Source organism: Cynocephalus volans, chromosome 3 (assembly GCF_027409185.1).
Source record: "Cynocephalus volans isolate mCynVol1 chromosome 3, mCynVol1.pri, whole genome shotgun sequence".
In the NCBI taxonomy this organism is placed as follows: domain Eukaryota; kingdom Metazoa; phylum Chordata; class Mammalia; order Dermoptera; family Cynocephalidae; genus Cynocephalus; species Cynocephalus volans.
In genome coordinates, this window is record NC_084462.1 from 78,838,482 (window position 1) to 78,864,885 (window position 26,404).

Consider the following 26,404-nt stretch of genomic DNA (forward strand, 5'->3'; position numbering starts at 1 on the left):
CCAAGTGCTCGGGTTTATTGTTGTTTGTTTAAAATTTTCCTAATGATTTCTAATTTTATTTCCTTCTGAATGGAGAGTAAGACCTTAGCAGATTCTGCTTTGTGCTGTATTGAGATTTTCTTTGTATATTAATTTATAGTCCATTTTTGGAAATGCCCCCTTGGACTCTTGGGTTGGAAAAGGTATATCTTTGTTCTCTCTCTCTTTCTCTCTCTCTCTCTCTGTCTGTATATGTATACTGTATACATATACAGTATATATACTGTATATGTTTTCAATCATTCATATGTATAGTCTAATCATTTAATAAATATTATTCATACTTTTTATATTACTATTTATTTTTACTTACAGGCAGTGTATCATTGACCAAGTATAACTGTTTCTGTCAAATTTTCCATTTATTTTTCACTTTGTATATTTTGATGCTGTTATTTGGCATGTCACAATTTATGACCATTATCTATTCATCATGGATTTCATCCTTTTTCAACATAGCATTCCTCCTTTTCTATTTAATGCATTTTGTGTTGAACTCTGCTTTGTCTGACACTAATATTGCTATTCTTCCTCTTTTTATTTCTTGTTGTCATGTCCAGTTGTTTAGTTCTTAACCTTTTTATGTAGGAATGCTTTATGTAAGTAGCATGTAGTTTAATTTTACTTTTTTACTAAATTTGGTAGTCTTTTCATTTTAGTAAGAGCCACCATTTATTGGGAGGCTACTTACTATGTGCCAGGCACTATGCCAGTATACTTTCTATATAAAATTTCTCATTTAATCTTTAGAACAAACCCAAGAAGATGGCCCTAATATCCCTATTTTAGAGATGAGGAAATTGAGCTTCACAGAGACTAACTTACAGAGGTTGATCTTTCTTATTCACTACCTGACTGCTTTTAGAATCTTTCTTTCAAATCCTAAACCGTAAGTCTAGTGGGTATACGTAGCCCATAACCAAATTTCAGTGGTATTTATCTAAAGTGCTGTGCCAACTTGAGGAGAGATCTTCTGGTGCTTATTTGTCTACTTGGGGAGGAGACAATTTATTCCTGAGTAAATTAAAACTGTGTGTAGTTCTTTCCTTACCAAAACAGTACATGAAAAACTGTAACCTTAATGACTTTATGTCTCAGATACAATAAACCACTTTCTATTCATTTCTGCCGCATCTTATATGACTAAGAGTTGTTTTCCCTGAGTAGATGTGGAAAGTAAGTCACTTTTACTGATGGTAGGGGTACACCTGAGGCTGGTGACACTTCTCTGGCTGCATTAGAAAGCAGCTTCCTCACAGAGGCACAGAGGTTTTCCTCCTGGTCAGCTAAGTCCAAATATCTCTGCAGAGTGTCCAGAATGGGCATAAATGAAAATCTGCTGCCTTCCTGTTTGGCCCTATGTTTCCTTTTTGTGGTCCTGTCTATTTTTTGGTTAGTGTAAATTCCTCTTGAGCTGTGGTAGTTCTCAAGTATTCCCTGTTTCCTATGCTATTACAACTTAGCAAATTTGTCTGTTTTCATGAACATTTCAATGGGAAGGTAAGGTTAAATAGTTGCTCGTAGTTTGTTGTCATCTTAAACAAACAACTTTTAGAGCTGTTAGGCTTTTCTTTCTACTTTTAAAGATCATGAACTATGTATGAGAGGGATAAGGACATTAAGATATAGGTTAGGGGTAGCCTGAAATTTTTACTCTTAAATTTACCAATATATTTTCTTAAGATGTCCTGTGAAGTTAATGAGTCCCGAAAAATTGAGACTCTGAAAAATCTGGATCTGGATTTTGATGATGATGTCACAGAACTTGAAACTTTTGGAGTAACCACCACGAAACCACCAAAGTCACCAAGTCCACCAAGTATTTCCATAGTACCCAACATGACGGATACTTCCACAGCCCCCAAAGCAGTAACTACACCTGTGGCACCAACTGCACCAGACATTTCTGCTAATTCTAGACGTTTATCTCAGATTCTGATGGAACAATTACAAAAGGAGAAACAACTGGTCACTGGCATGGATGGTGGCCCCGAAGAGTGCAAAAATAAAGATGATCATGGATTTGTACCATGTGGTGAAAAAGTATCAAATTCTGACAAGTCTTTGATGCAAGATAGTGACTTGACAACATCTGATGCCTTACAATTAGAAAGTTCTAAGGAAACCGAAACCTCTAATAAAAATGATATGGCTATAGATATGGTATATGCCGAAGATAAAAGACTAAATGTTCTAGATAACACAGACAACTCAAAAGAAAAGACTGTTACATCAGAAGTAGCTAAAATTGATGATGTAATTCTTTCCAGTAGTGATACAGATGAGGACTGTTTAATCATTGATACAGAATATAAAAATAATAGTAATGGAAAGACAGCTGTTGTCGGTTCTAATGTAAGTTCTAGACCACCCAGCCCAAATTCTTCTTCAGGACAGGCTCCTGTAGGAAACCAGACTAATACTACTTGTAGTCATGAGGAGTCGTGCATTTTAAAAAAACCTATCAAACGAGTATATAAAAAATTTGATCCAGTTGGAGAAATTTTAAAAATGCAGGATGAGCTCTTAAAGCCAGTTTCTAGAAAATTACCTGAATTGCCCTTAATGAATTTAGAAAATTCTAAACAACCTTCTGTTTCCGAGCAACCCTCTGCTCCTTCAGATGCCTCTAGTTGGCCAAAATCTGGATGGCCTTCTGCATTTCAGAAACCAAAAGGACGTAAGTAAATATTTACAAAGAGTTTATACTGTTTTCCCTGTTCCTTTTCCTTAGATTTTTTTCCCTCATTCTTTCACTTTCTCTTTTTTGTAATCTTTACATAGTCATTGATATTTCACTTTTTAATATATTGATCAGTATTTCAGCTTCCAAAGTGTCCTCTGTAAATATGTACCCAAAGGTGTATGGGTTTTGTAACCTGTGTTTATCCAACATGTTCAGTGGCTACTAAGCTATAGATAATGTGGTTTGCCCAGCTGATGAAGGGGAACTGCATTCAAAATAATCATAAACATTGATCAATCCAAAATTTATTTATGCTTGATGTAGGACTGCAGTTTTGTACTTTTAAATTTTGTGAAATAAATATAAATCTGCTCCTCAGCTCTGCCTAGATTAGAACATTACTTTTTAAACTCTCTTTTCTTCTCACATGATACATTGTCTCACTAATTTATACTTTGCTTAGAGTTAGTTAAGGTAACAGTCAAAGAGAACTTTTAAACTTTGATTTCAGCTTCTGCTGCAATTCCAGTAAAAGAAAACAGAAACGGACATGGTGTGAGGATCAACTAAGAAAACAGAAATGGAAAAGGTGTGAGGGTCAGCTAGGCAGAGGAATAGAAAGTTAAAGTTGATAGAAGTTTAAAAATAGTTAATTGAATTGTTTTATCCTGGATTATGATAGATAAAAGGCTAATGTATTTTAAAACTAAAATGAGAAATATTATTTTTAAAGGATTGCCATATGAACTTCAGGACTATGTTGAAGATACATCGGAATATGTAGCTCCTCAGGATGGAAATTTTGTTTATAAGTTATTTAGCCTACAAGACCTGTTGTTACTCGTGCGTTGCAGTGTCCAGAGGATAGAGACCAGACCACGTTCTAAAAAGCGGAAGAAAATCAGAAGAGTAAGTTGTTGTTTGGGGAGTTAGTATGTGGTAGCATAAGTAAATAATCAGCAAATATTTAACATTCCATTTTTATGAAGTTTAATTTTGAATTGTTAAAGACTCTTAGTAGTATTTCCAGGTTGAGTTTTTTAAGTAAAATATTGAGATCAATCTTAATAAGGGAAAGTATTTAATTATATATAATTGTCATAAATGCCAGTAACATTCTTGCATGGTATATATAAACTTTATGAAATGAATATAAACTGCACCATCATAGATTTGACCTACACTGGCACTTAATATTACTGCTTTCTCTGTGAGTTTGTTTTTCCTTTATGACATGAGCCTCTTTCTCTCTTATTTTGAGGCTCTTTTTGGTTCATTTTAGAAGTCCAAGTTTTGAAAGATGGTTTTTCACACACATTTAAAGTCTTTCCAGGATTGTCTGAAGACCAAATCTCTTTCCTTTTGCCCTGTTTTTGGGGGGAGTTTGATATAAATATTTTCCTCAGTAAAATAATTTTTCTATGATTTGAGTAATTGCTTCTTTTAATAGTTTTTCATATTTCATATTTGAAGTTCTCTTTTAGACTGGTTTGAATTTTTTGATCTGTGAGTTCTGAATTCTGGTAAATAAAGAGCAGCATCTATATTATAATTGATTATGTAAGAAATATTGAAGTGTCTTTAATTTTTCTTGCAAGAACTTTTTGTTGTATACATTTGTTATAGAACATTTTTTTTTTCTTAAAGTTTTGGTATCTCTGTATCTTGCTATCATCGCCCAAATTGACCACTTTAGAATGTCAGTGTGTTTGGGAATAGGGATCAGGTGAATCAAGAATAGTGATGTTCCAACATTAATCCTTGTGGACTACTCCCTGACTACTATAGCATATCAAAGAATAACTGAAAAAAAAAAAAGGGAAGAGGTGTGCCAACCTTTCCATACAGCATGAGGGATTGACCGCCGTGAAAAACTGTAAGACTAACCCATTCAGATCTAGGATGTACCCTTTCTCCACCAGAATCCAATCGGCTTGTTGGAACTTTTACTTTTTTTTTACTAATATTTTTATCCTTTGTTAAATAGAAGCAAGATTGTGAATGAATTATTAAATTCCTAAATTATTAAACTCCTAAATTATTAAATTCCTAATTCTTATCATTTAGTTTTCATCATTGGTTCAAACCTGAAATTTTAGAAACTAAATGGTTTTGAATTAAATGTATGGGGGAGTGCTTTTCACAGGAGAAAATCAAGGAATTACAGAATACTATAGGTTTGATATTAGTCTCCTCCTAGATAAATGCTAATATTCTCTGAATTAAAAGATTTTATCTATTTGCTATTTTTTTCCTACTTCATCTATATTTAACTGTGATAAATTTAATAGCTATAGCTTGAACATCTCGAATACCTGTAGTGTCAGTGCTATAGGTTATATCTTCAAGGTTTTATTTCTTTCATTCTTACGTGCTGTCTCTCTGGTTTATTTTGGGCTAACCTCATTTATTTCACTTCCCACTCTGTGAACCCCTACCACTTTGTATTTCTCTTTCATCTTACAGCACTTAGAAATTGTTGATGGCCGCATCTCTTAAGTAAGAGTAGCCTAGGGAAATTTTGGATATGGATTTAATTCTTGAACAAGACGTCTTGGTAAGGACATTGTCATTCACTTGACTAAAGTGAAATTTGTAAATGTGAAGACATAACCTTACAGGAAAGAATTTATTCTTCATCAAAATATGTCAAAACAGTTGAGATGCCAAAAATATCCAAATAGAAGCCTTATACTTCTGATTGTCAAACCCAGAGTAAAATTTTAAAATTTTCAGTGAATCCTTATATTGCAACCATCATTATATATGATAGTATAGTACACACAGTTTAAATTCCTTGGTAAAATGTATGCCCCTTGGAATCATGCCCAATTTATTCATCTGTTTCTCCCAAATGTTTTATACCATAAAATCTCAATAAATACATACTGAATAAATGAGAAAAATAGAGGGGTGGGGGAGGAAGGTATTGTCAAGGTAGGGAACTTTAGGGAGTTTGAACCACCAGTTTGAAAATTTTAAAGTGGTACTATTTAAACTAATTAGGTAAGAATGCATCTTTAACTCTACGTTATCATAGTTGAGGTTTTAGTTTCCAATATCATTTATGCATCCTCATCAAAACTCTGCTTAATAGAGCTGCACTTTAGAGGAGAACTTAAAACAGCAGCCAGTCTCAAAGGATGGAATGAAAAGAGCAAGCTGATTTGGACTGTGAGATAAAGCTGGAATTTACTGAGTTCTACATAAAATTGTGAAATCCAGAACAAGTAATTAGATGATTTGGTGTTATCTGTGATTGTCTCAGTTAAATCTCAAATGTCATAAGTGCTATATTCTAAAATGGTTAAAAAATTTATATTCAGTTATTTTTGACTTTATATTACCATTCTTGGCCCCGAAAAAAAGGATCCTGAAGGTGCTAAATACTAGGAAGAATAGAAGATACCTAATGGGATTGATGAGAAGATACTAGCTATGAAATATCTATTTAGAAATGTATGTAAAGTTTAAAAGACTTATGTGAAAAATTAGAAGACAAAGAACCAAGAAAAGCTTGCACTCAGAATGGGAACCATGAATCAAGGGGAAAAGGAAATGGTAAATTTCATTTTTATAGTATGACAACTTGGAGTGCTTTTAAATTTTCACTTCAATTTTAGAATACTAAGGAAAGATAAAATATTCAGGCCTTTCTTTCCCCTGGCTTCCTGGAGATGGCAGTAGAATACACATAGAAATTAAAACTGGATTTAGGACTTAGTTTTAAAGATATGATAATATTATCAAAGAAAACCCCCAAAGTATTTCCTTTTCATAAATAGTATATATTTATTAATTTAAAAAAAAACTATGGAATGAATTCTATTATTCATTCATGATTCAGAGCAGGGGTCTTTTTTTTATCAATTATTCTTTTCCCAGCTCTACTATAAACCAGCTATGTGTCCTTGGGCATTTTTGTTGTTGTTGTAACAGACTTTATTTTTATAGCAGATTCAGGTTTACAAAAAAATTGAGCAAAAAGTACAGACAGTTCACATTATCGGCCTCCACTCCTTCACACAGTTTCTCCTGTTATATCTTGACATTAGTGTGGTATATTTGCTACATTTATGAGCCAATATTAATACATGATTAACTAAAGTTTACATTAGGGTTCACTCTGTTGTTCAAAACCCATAGGGGTTTTGCCAAATGCATGTCATGTATTCACTGTTATAGTATCTATCATACAGAATAGTTTCACTGCCCTAAAAATCCTTTATATTCATATATTCATCCCTACCCCACTTTCTCCCTTCTCCCCTGAAACCTTGGCAACTGCTGATCTTTTTTTTTTCCCCCATTACCTTAAATATTTATCATTTCTTTGTGTTGGGAACATTCAGATTTCTCTCTTTTAGCTAATCGAAAGTATACAAATAAACTGTTGTTAATTATAGTCACCCTACAGTGCTATAGAATACTAGATCTTTTTCCTCCTATCTGTAATTTTGTATCCGTTTACCAACCTCTCACTACTTCTTCCCCCCTGAGCAAATTTCTTAACCTTTTGTGCCTTCATTTCTTTATCTCTAGCTTTGCTCTAAAGTTATGAGATTAAATCATATACAGATTGCTAATTGCTAAAGAATTATACAGTAAAATGCTATAAACAATAAAATTATCCTAATTACAATTTTATTATTATTATTATTTTAATTGGAAAGGCACTTTAGTTGCCTTACTATTCAAAGTATGGTCCTTGGAACAACAGCTTAAAAGTACAAAACCTTGGGCTCTACCCCAGATTCTACATTTTAATATGATCACCAGGTTTTTCATGTACACATTGAAATTTAGAAAGCACTGCTTTGAAGTTTTACAAAATTCGGAGGTAATCATGTGACCTGTACTTACTGTTAACAATAGAAATTTTACTAGATTCAAATTGTTCTCACCGCTACAATTGTGCCAAGCCCACTAAGTTTGCCACTTTGCCAAAATCAGGAATTCAGAAACATTGATGAAATATTTTCAAACCCATGAATGGCAACACCTTAATATAATTTCAAAAGTACTAACTAGCCACATAACTTTGAATAAGTTCCATAAATCATGTGTTTCTCTTTCTGCAGCTATAAATGGAGAGACTCCTGTTAAGAGGAGAATTTTCTTTGAGAGATAAGAGATAACATGAGCACAGTGAACATGACTAACATTATATTATTTCACAAACATATATTTCTTTACATATCTTCCTTTAGACCAGTAATGGGTACAGTCATTTTACTTAATGTATTTAGTGTCCTGACAAGTAAGCTAAATGGTTAATTTGTCAGATACTTAGTGTCTGGAATAAAGCTTTTATATTAATGAAGATAATGACTTCCACAAGTGTTAATGTAATATTAATGGTCACCCATTCATTCAGAGTGAAAATAGGCTGCTCAAGAGCATTTGAGCCTGAGACAATGTGACTAATGCTCTAAAGGGGCAAAAAATTCTTACTTTTTTATCCTCTTCAGAATTATTAGTATACGAAGGTATATGAAAAGTTTGTGGGAAAATGTAATTAAAAGATAATATGAATCTTTCCATGAACTTTTTGAAGATTCCTTGTATATTACAATCATTGCTTTTTAGCATCTAGTTTTAAACCTTTGGGCAATTAAGTATGATAGGCTCAGTTCCGAGGATTACGGCCATCAGTCACATTCCCTGACAGAAGTAAAATATGTGCATATGTTGATTTTGGTTGGAGATGGTGGTGGCAATGAGGGATCTCTTTTATCTACCCACATCTTGCCTACATCTGCCAAGGGTTCTCTGTCCACCCGGCTCAAATGTGTCCATCTTTCTCTCTGAATCCTGCTGTAATTGAAAGGATGACATGAAATTACCTGAAATAATTTTGAAAACAGCAAATATATATAGGTGAATATATTTGCTATTAATATTAAATTAATGGTTAGAACTTTGAAAAACTATAATCTTACATTGCAGCAATTTCCAGTTTATGTACTACCAAAAGTAGAGTATCAAGCTTGTTACGGAGTTGAAGCTCTGACTGAAAGTGAACTTTGTCGCTTATGGACTGAAAGTTTATTACATTCCAACTGCTCGTTTTATGTTGGTAAGTTACACAAGACGCTTTGTTCTCCTTCTTAATTTCCTTCTAAATATGTACTTTTAAATTCAATTGTGAATACTTGCATTTTGTACGTTTTTGTTTCCAATTTTCTGATTGTGTTAACATGCCTTTCTGTTAAGCTTCCATTCAGCTTCTTTTAAAATTACTCCTTAATTGACTTATTATTTAATTGATTTATACATATATTTTGAAATTTTCTTATAATGAAATTGTTTTAAAACTCTCAAATATTGTCTTGATGAACTGTTTTTTTACATTGTTTTTGTTTTGAGGGTATGGGGATTAGGCAGGGGTTTAATTTGCATTGGCTGTGTTCATGTACAGTTAACTTGCTAATCATCAGTATCGTTTGCTCCCACTGCAATGCCTACTCCTGAACATTTCAATTCATTCTGTGTGTCTCCATCCCACCTACCCATCTCAAGCTGTTCCTCCATGTAGTCTTTTCCTTCCTTTGATTTCTCAGTGCATTGGCTTTACTTCGTTTAGGACTTGTTATGTTCTACTTTTTCTTTCTTTCTTACATTTATCCCTTCCTCCTGTTAGGCAATAAGTAGCTTAAAGTCAGAGTCTGATGAAACTTTGTATTCTCATAGTGCTTAGAGTAATTCCTTGTATGTAATAAATGCTGCATGTTTTTCTTTCTTAATCAAAAAAAAAGGTTATCCACTTAAAATTTTTTTCCTGTTTTGGTTAATCAATATTATGTTTTCTTATTTTACGAGAGTATTAATAAGATAATTGATTCATTCTCTTTGCTTACCCCCCAAAGGAAGTGGCTAAATGCACTTCTGGGTGGTGCAGTACTTCCGTCTCCCCCTTCATATGCACTAAGGAAGTTTGTGGTCATAGTTTTCAGTCAGTAACCAGGATCTCAGTGTTCCTCCAAAAGAGCTCACACCGACTATCTTAACATAAGTTACGTGAAAGCAATTGCCAGCCACATTCCTCTCAGGAAAGGACCAAACAAAAACTAGTCACTGAAATTCTTTTTAAAGTACTGACAGAGAATGGAGATTCATGACAGAAACATTTCAGGTTTGAGTTTTTATAACGTACAGTTTAACAGATAAGACTGCCATTAACTGTGTGGATTACTTCATCTAAAGTATTCTTAAAAGTCCTAAGTAATTGCTGCCGCATTGGGTGGTTATCTTCTGTGAATAAATCCTATCCACTTAGGAACCATTCATTTTAATGTAATGGATGGTGAATTTAGTTTCTGGGACAACTCTTTGGTTAAAAACATGTATCCTGTTATTGTGTGGTAGTGGGTTTTTTGTTTGTGGTATGTGTGTGGAGGAATACATTTTAAAATGCTATTTTAAAAGCAACTTTGTGTTTTGGGGTTTTTTTTAAATGTTGTTATTGTATCTTTTTAATTTAAGAAAAATGTTCAAGGAAATCACTTGAAGGTCTTGTTAAAATGGGGATTTTTGGCCCTGACCCTAGAGTGTCTGATTCAATAAGTCTAGATTAAGACCTAAGACTGCATTTCTGACACGTTCTCAGGTAAGGCTAATGCTGCTAGTCCAGGGACAGCAATACTTTCAGAACCACTTTTTATAGTTCATAGTCTCTTTTTTAAGGTAGAATAAATACACTTGGTTTTTTTTATTTATGTGCTTTGCTTTGCTATAAACATGTTCTCCCTTTCCCCTAGATCACGGTACTCTTTATCCTCTCACCCCATAAAAACATTAAGATTTACTCCTTTAAGGAAATTTCCTAAGTAGTCTCATCACTGATTCTGTATTCACCCTCCAGTCCTATAATATATATCACTTCTATGTAGCTGACATACAGGTAGTCCTCACTTTGCACAGTTCTGATAAGCACAAATTTCAGTTATTTAAATATATTAGCAGTGAGTAATTGCATAAAGTACAAACCACTGCTGACTCTTAAGTCCACAGATCTCTATATAAATGATGCGCATCATGATCAGTGACCAATCATGTCACTTCTTTCAAAGTCTGGTCACTGTGCTCCTGTTATTGAGTTAATGCACAGAAAGCAAAGTGTGCAATTGTGTTGCCTCCTTGTCTCCCAGTGGTAAACCCATGTGACATTTTACCAAAATGAAAGAGGGAATTAGCCAACAAAATTAAAGCAAAGCAAAGAAACAAAAAGTGATACTGCTGGATGTGAAGTTTGATCAAACATAGGTGGAGTTATAGAAGAAATAGCTGACAGTGGGAATGTTGACACTGCTGCTACTCGAGAGACTCCAGATTTGCTGCCAGAGGAACTTAGTGAAGGCAAACTTACTGACATAAATGAGGAAAGTGGTTGTGACATAAAGGATGGAGAAGTGACACTGGCATAAGATTTTACATTAAAGGAACTCCTGGAGATATTTCATGATATTGAAAGCACAAAGGATACAATGTTGGAAGCTGATCCTAACTTAGAAAGGAGTATGACAGATCACCATGGCATAGAAAAGACGCTTGCTTCCTATCATAAGTTGTACCAGGAAGCAACAAGCAGTGTTCATACTACTGTTGATAAGTTTTTTATTAAAACACACATACATGCACACGCATACACACACACACACAAAGAAACTTTAATTCTCAGTGCTTTTAATGTTTTGAGTTACAGTGTTCTAAATAAATATTTCACTACTTTTTCATTTCCCTATACATTTATAATTGATGGAGAATGTGTGTTTTGACAGAAATGTCAAAGGTAATGGAAAAATGATATTCCCCATTGGTTATTAAAATTGCTTGCAGGGTTTCAGCCTGTATGATCACTTTCAGGGTCCAACACTGCATGCAAAGCAAGAACTGCCTATATACATATGAATGTATGTATAGATGTATAGATATATGAATGAATGTATATGTATAAAGGCTTTATTTGTACTATATAAAGAAGTGCTTCCCAATCTTGACACACACAAACAATATTTTTACAGCATACAGTGATATATAGAAGAGATTGCTCATGGCTGAAGGGCAGTAGCTAGGAAGCTTTGGCCATCACAAGCCTTGAGCAGCTGCTCCAAGGGCTAAGGAGATGAATATCTCAAGCACATGTATAAGTATAACTCATTTGAGACCCAATATTGACAAAGTTGTAAACTCCTTTAGGAGGTAGACCCTAATGGCATTTAGTATGGTGTTCTTTGTATAGTTATTTTTGACAGACCATATTTGACATTTATTATAATACATACATTTTCATTGAATTTCTTCAAAATGGTAAGAACTGTTAATGAGTCTCCTCAAAGGCATATTTAGTAGATGTCTAAAAATGTTTTATTGTACTTAATATTCCCTTTCTATGGTTATTAAACCATTAAAATGTGTCTTTATTATTAGAAATGTGACTATATAATGAGTGTTAGAAATGCAGAAGTGAAACTAAAACCGCGTAAAAAATAACAGGTAGGTGTGGGAACAAATGGATTTGTTGTCATAAAAGGAAGACATCTGATAAAAATGTTTCTAAATAAATCCTTTGTATAAGCATAAAGCAAATGAAATGAAAGGGTGCTGGTTATGAAAGTGAGCTATTAAATTATGTGCATTTTTTGTTGTCCCAATGATTGACATCAGCTTTCCGGGTAATTTGTTTTGATAACTAAATATTGAGAGTTTAAAAAAAAAATGATATTATTGTCAGCATTGGTGAGTATTGACTTCTTATCATGCTAATTGATGTATTTAACTATGGCAAAATAACATGGTTTTTGTGTTGACTGGATTATATAACATTTAACTCAGGAATATCTTTGGGTACATTTCAAGGTCTCAGTGTTGTATCTCAACCTTTTTTGTTTTAGAACATTCACATTACTTTTTTAAATGGAAGTGTTATGTTGAGAATTTGCTGTTTTGTTTTTTTGGAATTTTAGATTCATACCATGTTTGTAAGAAAGTAAGACCCTGAGCAGACTTTTGCTTTTTATTTTTTAAAACATGGAAAATATGGTACGTTTTAATTAAAAAGTAATAAGCCAGGTTTTTATAATCTAATTTTTATCTTGAGAACCAAGTGTATCTTAGAGATGTATTGAGCATGCCCAGGCTATAAATTTGATTTTATCTGCTTGCCTTGATTATTAGGTTCATATTTCTCTTTCTAAAAAATTCACAAAAATGCAACATTAAAGTTGGAATTAGAAACACAAGTATTTTAACAGTTGCTAAATTGTAGGCTTAGAGATGATTTTATATGTGTGGACATGTGTGATCCTTTCTACATGCAGCAAATATTTTAGAATGAATACATATTTCTTTTATAATCTGAATTTTTATATCATTTTGAAATATAGCTTTACTTAATAGACTTAATAAATTGTATATTTCTCCTTTTTTTGGAATGTAAAATTCCCTTACAGTTACTAGAATTTGATAAAAGCATACTTAAGGAAACCGGATAATTTACTGGTTTTTGTTTTCTAAATACTGCAATTGCTTGTTTTTTTTAAGTTTGATATTTTATTTTAGGGCATATTGATGCATTTACTTCAAAGCTCTTCCTGCTGGAAGAAATTACCTCAGAAGAATTAAAAGAAAAGCTCTCAGCACTCAAGTAAGAAAGTTTTCTTTATTGTGGGAATTGAAAAACTTGTTAATATGATCACTTATTTTATTGGTAAATATTTTTATCTTTATCTCTAAATATTGGTTGTTTAAGTAATGTTTTTTCAAGACTTTTTATCCTTGTACACATTGAGGCCTCCCTTGACCCAATTTGTGATCATCCATATGAATTATCTTTATCTCCAAATTAAATATAATGCCAGTAATACCAGTCTTTCTACTTAAGACAAAGGTGGCTAGAGCCAGAGTGTGGCCACTGTCCTGAAGCACATGGGAAGCAAACATTTTACTCCTTTGTGGGGATGGGAAAGGATAGTATAGTCACAGACTCTTAGCTCTCAGGGTTATATACACTGATTTGTACATCCTAACTTCTAAAAGTTCACCCTTCTGTCAAGAATTATTATACACGAGACCAAAATGAATTTATTGTACTCAGAACTCTAAGTACCTAAATGCAAAGGAAAATAACTCATGAGTATTATCTAATTTGTGTCTCACAACTTCCTAGGAAATGCTGGTAGTAGTATCATCTCCATTTTATACATGAGGAAGTTGGAACTTAGAGTGACTTACCCCAGAGCACACACGACTGAGCTAATAGTGACAGCCTTGGTAGTTAGTATGTTTGATTTACCACTTAGGATGAGAAATTGTCCTGACTTATGTTAGCTGCATAATTCCAGCTTTGGGGTTTGACAGTTTTTTAGAGGGTCCCAGATTTAAATTTGAACTCTGCTTATACTTCTATTAAAAGGCTTGTTTCTTTTGAACAGTAATTTTTCTTTACATATATGAATAGAAGAGCTTATCCATACCCTGTCAGGTCAACTGCCTGACTTCTCCCAGCGAAAACCATTTTTAAAAAAAAGAAATAAGAGAGTTTAAGTCTAGAAGAGATATTAAAGAAATATTTAGAATACTATCTTATATTTCATTTCCTTTTAGCTATCCTGTCCCCAGTCAGTGGCTTCTCTCTCATCAAACATGTAAAGAACCCGTCAATTTCTTTGGAAACTAATTTACCACCATCTCTGAAAGGCAAACTCTTCAGATTAGTTCTACTAAAAACTTCTAAACATACAGTAGTGATCTCTTTACAACTGCTCTGACTCACACAAAGCCAGATACTTTATGATAATGAAGGGAAATCAGAAAATGGCAAAAATTAAGTAAATGTAATTATTTAATACAAATAGAAATAACTTTTACTATTCTTCATTTTGTTATCTCATGTGCTATTTTCTTTTGTTATTGAATAGGGCATTTTTCTTCCTAAGGAGCTATAATTATTAAGAGTAAGTTTTTTTTTTTTAATTTTACATTAGTTTCTTCTATTTAATAGGATTTCAAGTTTATTTAACATCCTTCAACACATTCTAAAGAAATTAAGTAGGTAAGTATTTTTTGGACATTTTGCATTGATATATCGAATTTTCTTAGACGAAAATTCTTAGAAACTTTGAAAATACAAATTGCTAGGAATGTATAGACAATAACCTAGAAATACAAAAATTATTCTATTGTGTCAAAGTTGAAATTGTAAACTTAGAAATAAAGAGATAATATGGTAGTATCTGACTTTAATGAGCTTGCAAATACATTTTTCTGTAAGGCAATCACATTAGTTTTCTGTTGACACTGTAATAAATTACCACTAACTTAATGGCTTAACACAACACAAATTTATTCTCTTAATAGTTTTGAAGGTAAATCCAATCAGTTTCACTGGGCTGAAAAGTCAAAATGCCAGCAAGCCTGGTTCCTTCTGGAAGCTCTGAGGAGAAAATCGTTTCCTTGCCTTTTTCAGTTTTTAGTGACCACTTGTATTCCTTGACTTGTGGCTCTTTTCTCCATCTTTAAAGTGCGTCACTCAAATCTATGTATTCACACTATATTGTCCTCTCCCCTTTTGTAGTAGTATCTTCCTCTGCCTCCATTTTATAACGACCCTTGGGATTACATTGGGCCTACCCATATAATCCAGGGTTATGTCCTCATCTGAAAATTCTTAATTTAATCACATTTGCAAAGCAATTAAAGGTAACATATTCACAGGTTCTGGAGATTAGGATGAGAACATCATGGGGGCCATTATTCAGCCTACCGTAGCTGACATTGTTTTCATTGTTAGGATGAAGAATCAACACAGAGCTAGAGATCACAATTCTTTAGGTTTATGGCAAATTTTAGAATATAGATTTTTCACCTGATGATATATCAAACTGATTTGTTAAATGAACTTTTGCATTCCTTCTGTTATCCCTTTACTGAAAGACAAACTAAAAATCAATGAAAGAGTCTGAACTCGAAAATCTCAAAGTTCTATTTGTAATTCTCAACTTACTATGCAACTAGATGTCAGTTTCCTTTTTATTTTAAATGATAGTGTCGAGTGCAATAATTTCCCAGGTACTTTTTAATTCCATGATTCTGATTTCTTTTTTTTTTTTTTTTTTGGTGGCTGGGCAGGTACAGGGATCCGAACCCTTGACCTTGGTGTTATAATACCATGCTCTAACCAGCTGAGCTAACTAGCCATCCCTATTTTCAATTTTTATTTTATATGTTCTGTTCTTTATATGAAGCACAGTGCTTATATAGGAAATTTGCCAAATGCTTTTTGAAATTTTATTATCAATATCTTAGTTTGTATATTAGTTTTCTATTTCAGCTATAACTGACTACCACAAAATTAGTTTTGTAAAACAACACAAATTTATTATCTTCATTATGTAAGTCAGAAGTCTAACAGGTCTTAGTGGATTAAAATCAAAGCATCAGAAGGACTGCATTCTTTCTTTAGGCTCTGGATGGGATCTGTTTCCTTGCCTTGGAAACCTCTAGAGTCCATCTGCATTTCTTGCTTGTAGCTCTCTTCCTCCATTTTCAGTTACAAAGGCATAGTGAGTCTCAAATCACATCACTGTGACCTCTTCTACAGTCACATAGTTTTCTGAGTCTCTTCTGTCTCCCTCTTCCACATTTAAGGACTCTTGTGATTACATTGGGCCCGCTCATATAATCCAGGGAAATCTCACCATTTTTGAATTAGCTGATAAAGGCCTGGCTGGTTAGCTCAGTTGGTTAGAATGAAGTGTTATAACACCAAGATCAAGGGTCTGGATCCTGATACTGGACACACACGCACGCACGCACGCACGCGCACACACACACACACACGCACACCCCTAATTAGCAATCTTAATTTCATCTGCTACTGTAATTCCCCTTTGCCACATAGCATATTCACAGGCCCCAGGGTTGGGGACAAACATTTTTAGCAAACCATTATTCTGTCTTCTGTCAATTATATCCATCCATGTACATTGGTATGGCACTTGTCAGATACTCCTCACTAGACTTTCTCATTCTCCATGAATTAAATACTTTTTTGGTGAACCAAGGCTTTCATCATTTTTAGTGAAGGTAAAGTTACATGATTTTTCATTGATAAAACCTCAATCTTTGAAATGTTATTTGTTCCTACTATCAAATCAGTTATTATTCATTTCATTATATGTAAGTGTGAAAGTGACTGGGAAAAAAATTGTCCAGAGGATAAGAATAATTCTCTGGACCTCCTTTGTCAAAACCTATTACTTTTCAGCTTAAAAAGTTAGTGGGAATGTAACTTATTAGGTTTGTAGGCAGATTTATTTAAAGTATGATTATCTTTATTTCTAATAATATTTTGTAGGACAGAACTGATGTTCTCCTTGGCCCTTTGATCCAGAGAAGTGTGTAATCCCAAGAAAAACAGTATATTAATCATATCTCTTTAGCTCTTTGGTGATACATTGAATCCCTTAAATCTTTCTAAGGAGGAAGGAAAAATGTGGATTTCATGTTTGACATAACTGATTATTGTGATAGTAGAGAATCATCATTAAGGGTATAGACTATGGTGTTTGACTGTCTGGATTTGTATCCAGGCCCTATACTCAGAACTTTGGGCAAATTGCTTAGCATCTCTAACTTGTTTATTTATCTCCAGTATGGGATTAATAATTAATACTATGCCTTGAAGGTTTGTTGTGGAGGATTTAATGAGAAAATGGATATGGAGTAGTAGTTATTCAGTGTAGTATTGTGTCACACTCACTTTTGTATCTTTATTCACCTATCTTTATTAGGTACAAAGTAGGTGTAATTTTAAATGAACATAAACACTGTAGGAATACTCTTCAGTATAAGTATTTTTTTCCCATGGATTAGAGAAGTAGGCAGACTATTTGTTTCCCATTAAATGATTGAAAACTCACAAATTCACTGATACAACAGTAAAAAGAAAATAGGATATTCTGAACTTTGGAATAAGAATTAAAATTGTCCAAAGGCATGAAAATAGTTTAAAAGAGTTCTTAAACCTTATTTGGTCATAAAAGTATTTTTAGAGGTGGTGTTCCATTCCCATAATTGTTTTTAATTTTACTAATAGGTTATGATTAATAACATGCTGTTGAAATTGATACAGTGAGCCAATGAGCTGAGTTTCATTATGTGAATTTAGCTTGCAGGAGGGTTCCTACTTACTGTCTCATGCAGCAGAAGATTCTTCACTCCTGATCTACAAGACCTCTGATGGAAAAGTTACTAGGACAGCATACAATTTGCATAAAACTCATTGTAGCCTTCCTGGTGTACCTTCCACTCTCTCAGTTCCCTGGGTCCCATTAGATCCCAGTCTCTTATTACCGTATCATATCCATCATGGAAGAATACCTTGTACTTTTCCACCTAAATCACTGGGTCCTTCAATGCAACAAAAGGTAAGATCTTTTTCAAAATTAAATGTTTCATGGGCCAGCCCCGTGGCTCACTCGGGAGAGTGCGACGCTAGTAGCGCCGAGGCAGTAGGTTCGGATCCTATATAGGGATGGCCGGTGCGCTCGCTGGCTGAGTGTGGTGCGGATGACACCATGCCGAGGGTTACAACCCCCTTACCAGTCAGAAGAAAAAAAAAAAAAGAAAATTAAATGTTTCATTATTATTTATGTTTTTCACTGACTATACAGTATTGGGTCCTTATGTCCACATTTGCCATATCAATCACAGAAGCATTCTAAAAACTATATCCATGGCAAGGGTAGGTAAAGTTGTATGTTCTGCTGAGTCCAACCTTTATGTCAGTGGAACTTTCTATTTTTCTAAGGTTTGTAAGTCACCTAAAGAAAATTCTATTAGCTTGCCCAGTGAGTGCATGAATAAGGCATCCACATAGTTAAATCTCTGTGTTCCCATGAAAAGCAAAGTTGGATTTTTCTTGTAATTTTTGTTTATGTATACTCTTCCATTTTATTAAATATTTGAGACAATTTGCAGAAGAATGCATACAATAAAATGATTATATAATTAAAAATTGATAAGTAGAATATGGAAAAATAATAAAGCAAGTGTTAGTAATTAGTGAATGGAGAGCCTTAGTAAAAATACAACTAAAGTATTAAGGACTAGATTATGTTTTGCTAAATATTGTATAACTTAATATTTATTGAATTACAGTTAATGTTACTCTATGGAATCCTTCTCAGAAATATTAGTTGAATGACATTTCTCTGTCTGAAACTTGGAAGGCCATGGCTAGAGATATTCTCCACCATGTCACTCATTCTTTATATTGTGTAAGAAATTCCAGTTTGATTTTAGTTGTAGGAAAAGTTTTGCTCTCTACAAATAAATATGAATGTTCAGAAAACAAAAACCCAGTATATTTTCCTTTCCTGCTCCCAAATATCTTTGAGTCAAAATTATTGTCTGAGTTCTATAATCTTCTCAATATGGTTGCCCTAGTACATCTAACACTTGTATATTTTTGGGGTATTCTGTTCTTTTTTCTTCCTATATTATACTAAATCTGTAAATGTCCTCGAGTCCTTTTGAGAAATAGCTGAAATGCAAATATTGAGGAGTTTTTAATAACTTACAGTGAATGAGTTTGTTTGTTTATGTTGAGTTCTCCTCCTTAATGTTACTGTTTGGGAGGATCCTTTTAGAAATGAGAATTCCTTGTGCATACCTGTTAGCTTTGGCCAAGAAAGTATAAATGTGGTTAACTAGTTGGAACAAGTGAAAGAATGGACAAAGTTAGTTGTTAGCCACCTGAAACTGTAGATAAAATAGCTTGAAATGGTATTTCTAGTTTAAATCAATATAAATAATGATTTTTATAACCTTCTAAGGAAAACTTTTCTTAAGTAACTTAAAAATAATAATTGAAGAACTGTTTTTGAAAGATCTATGTTCTTTCTCAGAATGATTTCCTTTTAATTTAGAAACACTGATTATAGTCTCCCACCTATAATGTATAATTCTGTGTGTGGGTGGCTTATTCTTTTTTAGTGAAAATGAACAGTTTAATACCTTGGCACTGAACAACTTTAAGTGAAAGTATAGATGTTATGTTTGTGCAAGGTATTTCTAAAAAAGAAATGAGTAATATTCTTTTTTAAAAATTGTTATTATTATTAGCATATTCATTATTACACATTGTGATTTTTCTTTTTGCCCTCTTTACCTGACCTATCACTCCTCAACCCTTCCCTCCCTCCCCCTCAACTCTAGTATCCTTAGGTTTGTTCTGTCCTTCTAAAAGTTCAACGTGTTGTTGTGGTCCTTCCTTTCCTTTCCTTTCCTTTCCCTTCCCTTCCCTTCCCTTCCCTTCCCTTCCCTTCCCTTCCCTTCCCTTCCCTTCCCTTCCCTTCCCTTCCCTTCCCTTCCCTTCCCTTCCCTTCCCTTCCCTTCCCTTCCCTCTCCCCTCTCCCCTCTCCCCTCTCCCCTCTCCCCTCTCCCCTCTCCCCTCTCCCCTCTCCCCTCTCCCCTCTCCCCTCTCCCCTCTCCCCTCTCCCCCCTCCCCCCTCCCCCCTCCCCCCTCCCCCTCCCCCCTCCCCCTCCCCCCTCCCCCCTCCCCCTCCCCCCTCCCCCTCCCCCCTCCCCCCTCCCCCCTCCCCCCTCCCCCCTCCCCCCTTCCCCTTCCCCTTTCATTTCCTACCACCTAGTTATAAGTGAGAACGTGCAGTATTTCTCTTTCCTTGTCTGGCTTGTTTCACCTAACATAATTTTCTCCATACTCATCTATGTTGGTGCAAATGGTAGAATTTCATACTTTTTTATGGCTCAGTAGTGCTCCATTGTGTATGTATACCACATTTTCCTTAGCCAGTTGTCTGCTGATGGACACTTAGGTTGTTTCCATATTTTGGCTATTGTAAATAGCGCTAAAGTGAATATGGGAGTGCAAGTATCCTTTCAACATGATGATTTCCATTCCTTTTGATATATACCATAGTGGGATTGCTGGATCATATGGTAGTTCTATCTGTAGTTATTTAAGGAAACTCCATACTGTTTTCCCTAATGGCTGTGCTAATTTACAGTCCCACCAGCAGTGTAGATGAGTTCCCCTTTTTCTGTAACCTCACTAGCATTTTTTGTTCTTGGTCTTTTTAATAATGGCCAGTCTAACTGGGGTGAGATATCTCAATGTGGTTTTAATGACTGGTGATGCTGAGCATTTTTTCATGGACCTGTCTTCCTTTGAAAAATGTCTGTTCAGCTCCTTTGCCCATTTTTAAATTGGATTATTTGCTTTTTTACTATATAGTTGTTTGAGTTCTTTGTATATTCTGGATATTAATCCCTTGTCAGATATGTAGTTTGCAAATATTTTCTCCCATTCTGTAGGTTGTTTTTTACTCTGTTGATTGTTCCCTTGCTGTGCAGAAGCTTTTTAGTTTGATATAATCCCATTTGTTTATTTTTTCTTTTGTTGTTTGTGCTTTTGGGGTCTTATTCATAAAGCCTTTGCCTGGTCCTACTTCCTTGAGTGTTGCCCCTTTGTTTTCCTTTAGTAATTTTATGGTTTTAGGTCTTATATTTAAGTTTTTAATACATTTTGAATTGATTTTGGTATATTACAAAGCTACTGTAACCAAAACAGCATGGGACTGGCATAAAAACAGACACTCAGATCAACAGAACAGAATAGAAAACCCAGGAATCAACCCACATACTTACAGCTAACTGATCTTTGATGAAGGCAACAAGAAAATACATTGGGGAAAAGACTGCTTTTTCAATAAATGGTGCTGGGAACATTGGACATACATATGTAGAAGAATGAAACTGGACCTGTACCTCTCACCGTATACCAAAATAAACTCAAAGGAAATAAGTAATATTCTTATACTTTCCTTGTTGATATAGACTGTCACTAAAAATAACGTGGAGTGCCTTATGCTTTGGGAATACTTTAGTGATTTGATCTTTTTAATAACGTGGCCCAAAATGTGCTTTAGTACAATAACAAAACAATATATTTGGAAAAGGAGAAATTCTGTGTGTTAAGGATTTGATCACATAAACATAGCAAAACAAACAATTAACAGAGCAAAAAGACAACCAACAGAGTGGGAGAAAATATTTATAAAATATGCATCTGACAAAGGATTAATATCCAGAATATATGAGGAACTCAAACAACTTAGCAGCAAAAAAACAAGTAACCTGATTAATAAATGGGCAAAGGAGCTGAATAGGCTCAAAGGAATTTCTCAAAGGAAGATATACGAATGGCCAACAGACACATGAAAAAAATGCTCAACATCGCTCAGCATTCAGGAAATGCAAATCAAAACCACATTGAGATATCATCTCACTCCAGTTAGGCTGGCTAATTCCAAAAGACTGAGAATAACAAATGCTGACAAGGATGTGGAGAAAGGGGAACCCTCCTACAGTGTTGGTGGGACTGTAAAATGATGCAGCCGTATGGAAAACGGTATGGAGGTTCCTCAAACAACTACAGACAGAATTGCCATATGATCCAGCAATCCTACTGTTGGGTGTATGCCCAAAGGAATGGAAATAATCATATTGAAGGGATACCTGTACTCCCGTATTTATTGCAACTCTATTTACCAAAGCCAAGAGTTGGAACCAGCCTAAATACCCATCATTGGACCAGTGGATAAGGAAAATGTGGTATATCTACACAGTGGAATACTACTCTGCTATAAAAAAGAATGAAATACTGCCATTCGCAGCAACATGGATGAACTTAGAGAAAATTATGTTAAGTGAAATAAGCCAGGCACAGAAAGAGAAATACCACATGTTCTTACTTGTATGTGGAAGCTAATAAAAATAAATAAATAAGCAAACAACTAAATGGGGGGGGGAAGACACAGCAGTCACAATAATTCCTTGAATTTGTTAAGAGAAGAGCACAGATATGATGTCCATGGGGGTGGGAAAGGGGGAGACAGACAGGAGAAAGGGAGGAATTAATAAAGGGCCACAAAAATCAACTACATTGTATAATGCTAAATAAAAAAATAAATTTAAAAATTTTTTTAAAACAGTCTGATTATATGTATATTACTGAGCACTTCTTGATTTGTATATTTTAAGATGCTGTATGCATTCAGTCTGGGGAAAAATGCTTATTAATAAGTTTATCCAGGACCAGGTTGTTGTACAGACCAGCGTTAGGTACAGTAGACAATTAAATAATTAGCACTTGGTTTGATATATTTTTGAAAGCCAATGGAAGGATTTTGGTGATCTCTTATTCACCTCCCCACATTCTAGCCCTACATTTGGTTGGAATTACCCCTTCTTCCTCCCTTTCTCCTAGCTAGGCCAGGGAATGGGACTTTCTAGTTCCAACTAAGGTAAAAGCAGATAGGGATTCTAGCCTTAGCAGCAATGGGAAAAGATCAGACAACAAATGTTTTTGTCTCTAATGTGATCCCATAGTCACTAGTCCACCTGAACTCAGATCTCATCCTTGTATAATGCCTTAGGCACTAAACCTAAGAGATACTGCAGTAGAACCTGTATCTGCCTCCCTACTACATAGAGCAGAGATTATATTGAAGGGTCTCATTTGCTTCCTGTGAGACTTCTGATTTCTGCTTCCATTCTTTTTGCAGAGCTCCATACTTATGCCTTTTCTCCTTCTACAACTGCTGTAATAAGCATTCATTACACACACTCACACACACATAATCTTGCAATGGAAGTTTTCAAAATGTTTTCTTTCCTCAAAGATATAGTAGATACAATTAGTGTGGTCAGTATACCTTTATAGGAAATACCAGCTGTGTGGGGAGTGGTATAGATAATCTAAAAATTGTAGCACTGTTCTAATGAGTATGTTACAAAAGTTCATCTGATTCAGATGGACAGACAGACTGGCAGACTCAAATCCCTACTCATTTGTCCTTTCTGGTCATGTAATTGTAAACCAAAAAACTCCCTTTAAAGAGATAGTAGATATTAGGTGAGGGAAGCTGGGGTCTCATCCATTCTTAGTGAGCCAGTAGCCCCTTGGAGCAATACCAGTACTATTTCAGTGGGGCTAGAAATATGGGAGAGTGTACTTGGAGTTACAGTATCACCCATCATTCCCAGGCCTGGAGTTCACTGGACAGGATGTGAAGAAACAGAAAGGGTTCAAGTTGGCTAGGATATAGAGGCAGAAGTGGGCAGGTTCTGTGGAAATGGTTTCAGGTGATACAGCTTTGGTCCTTCTCTGTGAGGCATGGCCTTCTCCATTACCCTTTTTAAAATGTGCCCTCAGGGCCGAGCCCGTGGCGCACTCGGTAGAGTGCTGCGCTGGGAGCCCGGCGACGCTCCCTCCGCGGGTTCGGATCCTATATAGGAATGACCGGTGCACTCACTGGCTGAGTGCCGATCACGAAAAAACGACAAAAAAAAAAAAAATGTGCTCTCAGCAGCCAAGGAGGCGACAACATTTCCAGAAGGCATCTTTTATAGGACTACGATTAACAAGGGATTGTGTCCTAAGAATAGACCTTCTCTCTTCCCTAAACTATGTGAGCTAGAAAGTGAGGGTGAGGAAGAGTAGACGTGAAGGTAGAGCCAGCACCACAGCGAAGTCTCCCGCAACCTCCCTTCTTCTTCTTTGCCCACCTTTGCATTCCCTTCTAGTCTTCCTTCCCCTTTTCTTATTTCTTTCTCACTCTTCTTTCAGCCCTTCAATTTTTCCTCTCTACTTGTGGTTTCTTCTCTCTTCCCTTCCTTTCTTTCATGTTTATTCTTTTTTTCTTCTTCTCTCTTGGACTCCTCTTCTTTGTTACTCTTTTGTCTCTTTCTCCATTTTCTTTCCTTATCTTCTTTATCTTATTCTCTATCCTCCTTTTTTGGCCACATAATTTCTTCTTTTTTACCACCTCTGACCTCCAACTGTAATCTGTATTTCCTTTTCCTCCCTTCATATTTTGCATTTCTTTCTTTGTCTTGCCCTTCAGCTTAATTATTGCAAACACCTTGCTCAAAAGGCCTGTCATTCCCTCATTTTCTAATTTAACGTTTCAGCTGATTTCAAATTTAGCATGCTCACTTCTCTCCACCTGCCCTCATCTATTCCCTTCCCTGATTGTCATTTGAAAGTTTAGTACTTTATAATTGTCAGGTTAAAACCTGTTTAGAAACAGCCAGGTTGCTGGGGAATAAAAAAATATAAAGGATCTTTCACAGGTGATTAGTACATGTGTAAATAATACAGAGTAGACTGTGTATAGGTCTGCTGTAGATGCATTAAGCTATTCTGTTCTTTGCTTCATCTCTTAGGTTGGAGGAACAAGAATGCCTACACGCAGCCGCAGGAATCCAGTTTCCATGGAAACCAAAAGCAGTTGCTTGCCTGCTCAGCAAGTTGAAAATGAAGGAGTGGTTCCGAATAAAAGAAAATTAACTTAAGGATTGTACCATAGGAAATGAAACTTCAGAGAAACCAGTTATAACAATGTTTAATTTAGAAAAGTTTGAAGGGAAATATGCCTAAAAGATCAGTAGGCAAGAGAAACATTTTTTCTTTGGTATCCTTGAGAGTTCTTAGAGTGCCTTGAAAAAATATGTTAGCTTTGTGAAGGAATGTTTCAACTAAAATGGAATGTTAGGCTCTTCACCCTTGAGGTTTGAGGGGAACCTAGATATGTTTTACTTTGTCGTGGCAGGGAAATACGTAAAGAAGAAAAATATTTTTACAATAGGCCTTTTCTAAAAATTGTACATAGGAAAATAATTTGCTTTTTTTCAGGAACTGCATTTATCATTATGTATGCTGTTAATAATTTGAGCCATACTGCCAGTCTGTTGAGACTGGCTCAGAAGTTTAAATATTGCAATTGTTGGATAATTCTGACCATTGTAAACCTTGCTTCTGACCTGTTTTAACAGTTTTTATGTATTATTTTAAAATGATCATTGTTGCAGGTTAATAAAGTTAATACATTTAAAAATTTGTTGAAATTTCATCGCAGAAGACAAAAATAAAAGTGAAGAATCCTCTGCCTCTGAAAAGTCACAAGTTAACATTTTATTAGGTAACTATCCGTTTGTTAAAAAAAAAAAAAAAAAACTTGTGGTATAACAGGTTTGGTGACAAATGTTCCTGTCTCTGGCACAGATTTCAGCTGAGTATTGTAATACACTACTGAAAGCAAGGAAGTGACTGTGTTTTCCAGAAAAAAAGTTTGTTCTAACTGACAAGGTTAACATGGTAAAGCATAAGCTATTTTTTTCCTCATCTCTCTGATTAATTTAAATTTTTCGGGACTGCAGAGATGAATTCAGAAAAGAGCATAATCAGCTGATGTTACTATAGCAGATTTGGACTTAAGAAGGGATGGACTTGTTTAATTTTTGTAACCCAGTATTTAATGAGCACTAAAATTTTCAGTAATATTTGTGTCATTTGTAAAATGCAAATTTTGTAATCTAAGACAATATTTGCTTTGATTTGGAGTTTTTTTATGTGTTCTATGTTACTTTAAGAAATCAGGCCTAAAAACTTCTCAAATGTAAGTAACAGTTGAAAATTTTTATCTTCAAGTACCGTATTTTTTGTTTTGATTTGGGGGTCAGTTATAAATTTTTTAAAAATTATTTAATAGGTAATTATTAGTAAAAATTGTTCTATGTATTTCAATACATCATTTCCTCATCCTGCCATTCCCTTTTTTAAAACACTGAGCTTTTTTCTTTTTAACTTTT

The 26,404-nt window shown here is 34.7% G+C and overlaps 1 protein-coding gene across 5 annotated transcripts in view; it reads left to right on the top strand.

The window, feature by feature from the left end:
* Positions 1-25,530, top strand: part of ICE2 (interactor of little elongation complex ELL subunit 2) — a 48,967-nt gene extending 23,437 nt beyond the window's left edge. For 2 of the 5 annotated variants that reach the window (XM_063089632.1, XM_063089635.1), the window contains 7 exons: positions 1,723-2,719; positions 3,459-3,634; positions 8,675-8,804; positions 13,286-13,370; positions 14,727-14,777; positions 17,895-18,153; positions 24,980-25,530. In XM_063089632.1, the coding sequence (XP_062945702.1) occupies positions 1,723-2,719; positions 3,459-3,634; positions 8,675-8,804; positions 13,286-13,370; positions 14,727-14,777; positions 17,895-18,153; positions 24,980-25,108 (1,827 nt within the window). In that variant the 3' untranslated portion in view covers positions 25,109-25,530. Of the gene's footprint in view, positions 1-1,722; positions 2,720-3,458; positions 3,635-8,674; positions 8,805-10,210; positions 10,335-13,285; positions 13,371-14,726; positions 14,778-17,894; positions 18,154-24,979 lie in introns of those variants that run through there. The other 3 variants (XM_063089633.1, XM_063089634.1, XM_063089636.1) reach the window with 3 other exon arrangements.
* Positions 25,531-26,404: the final 874 nt, after the last annotated feature.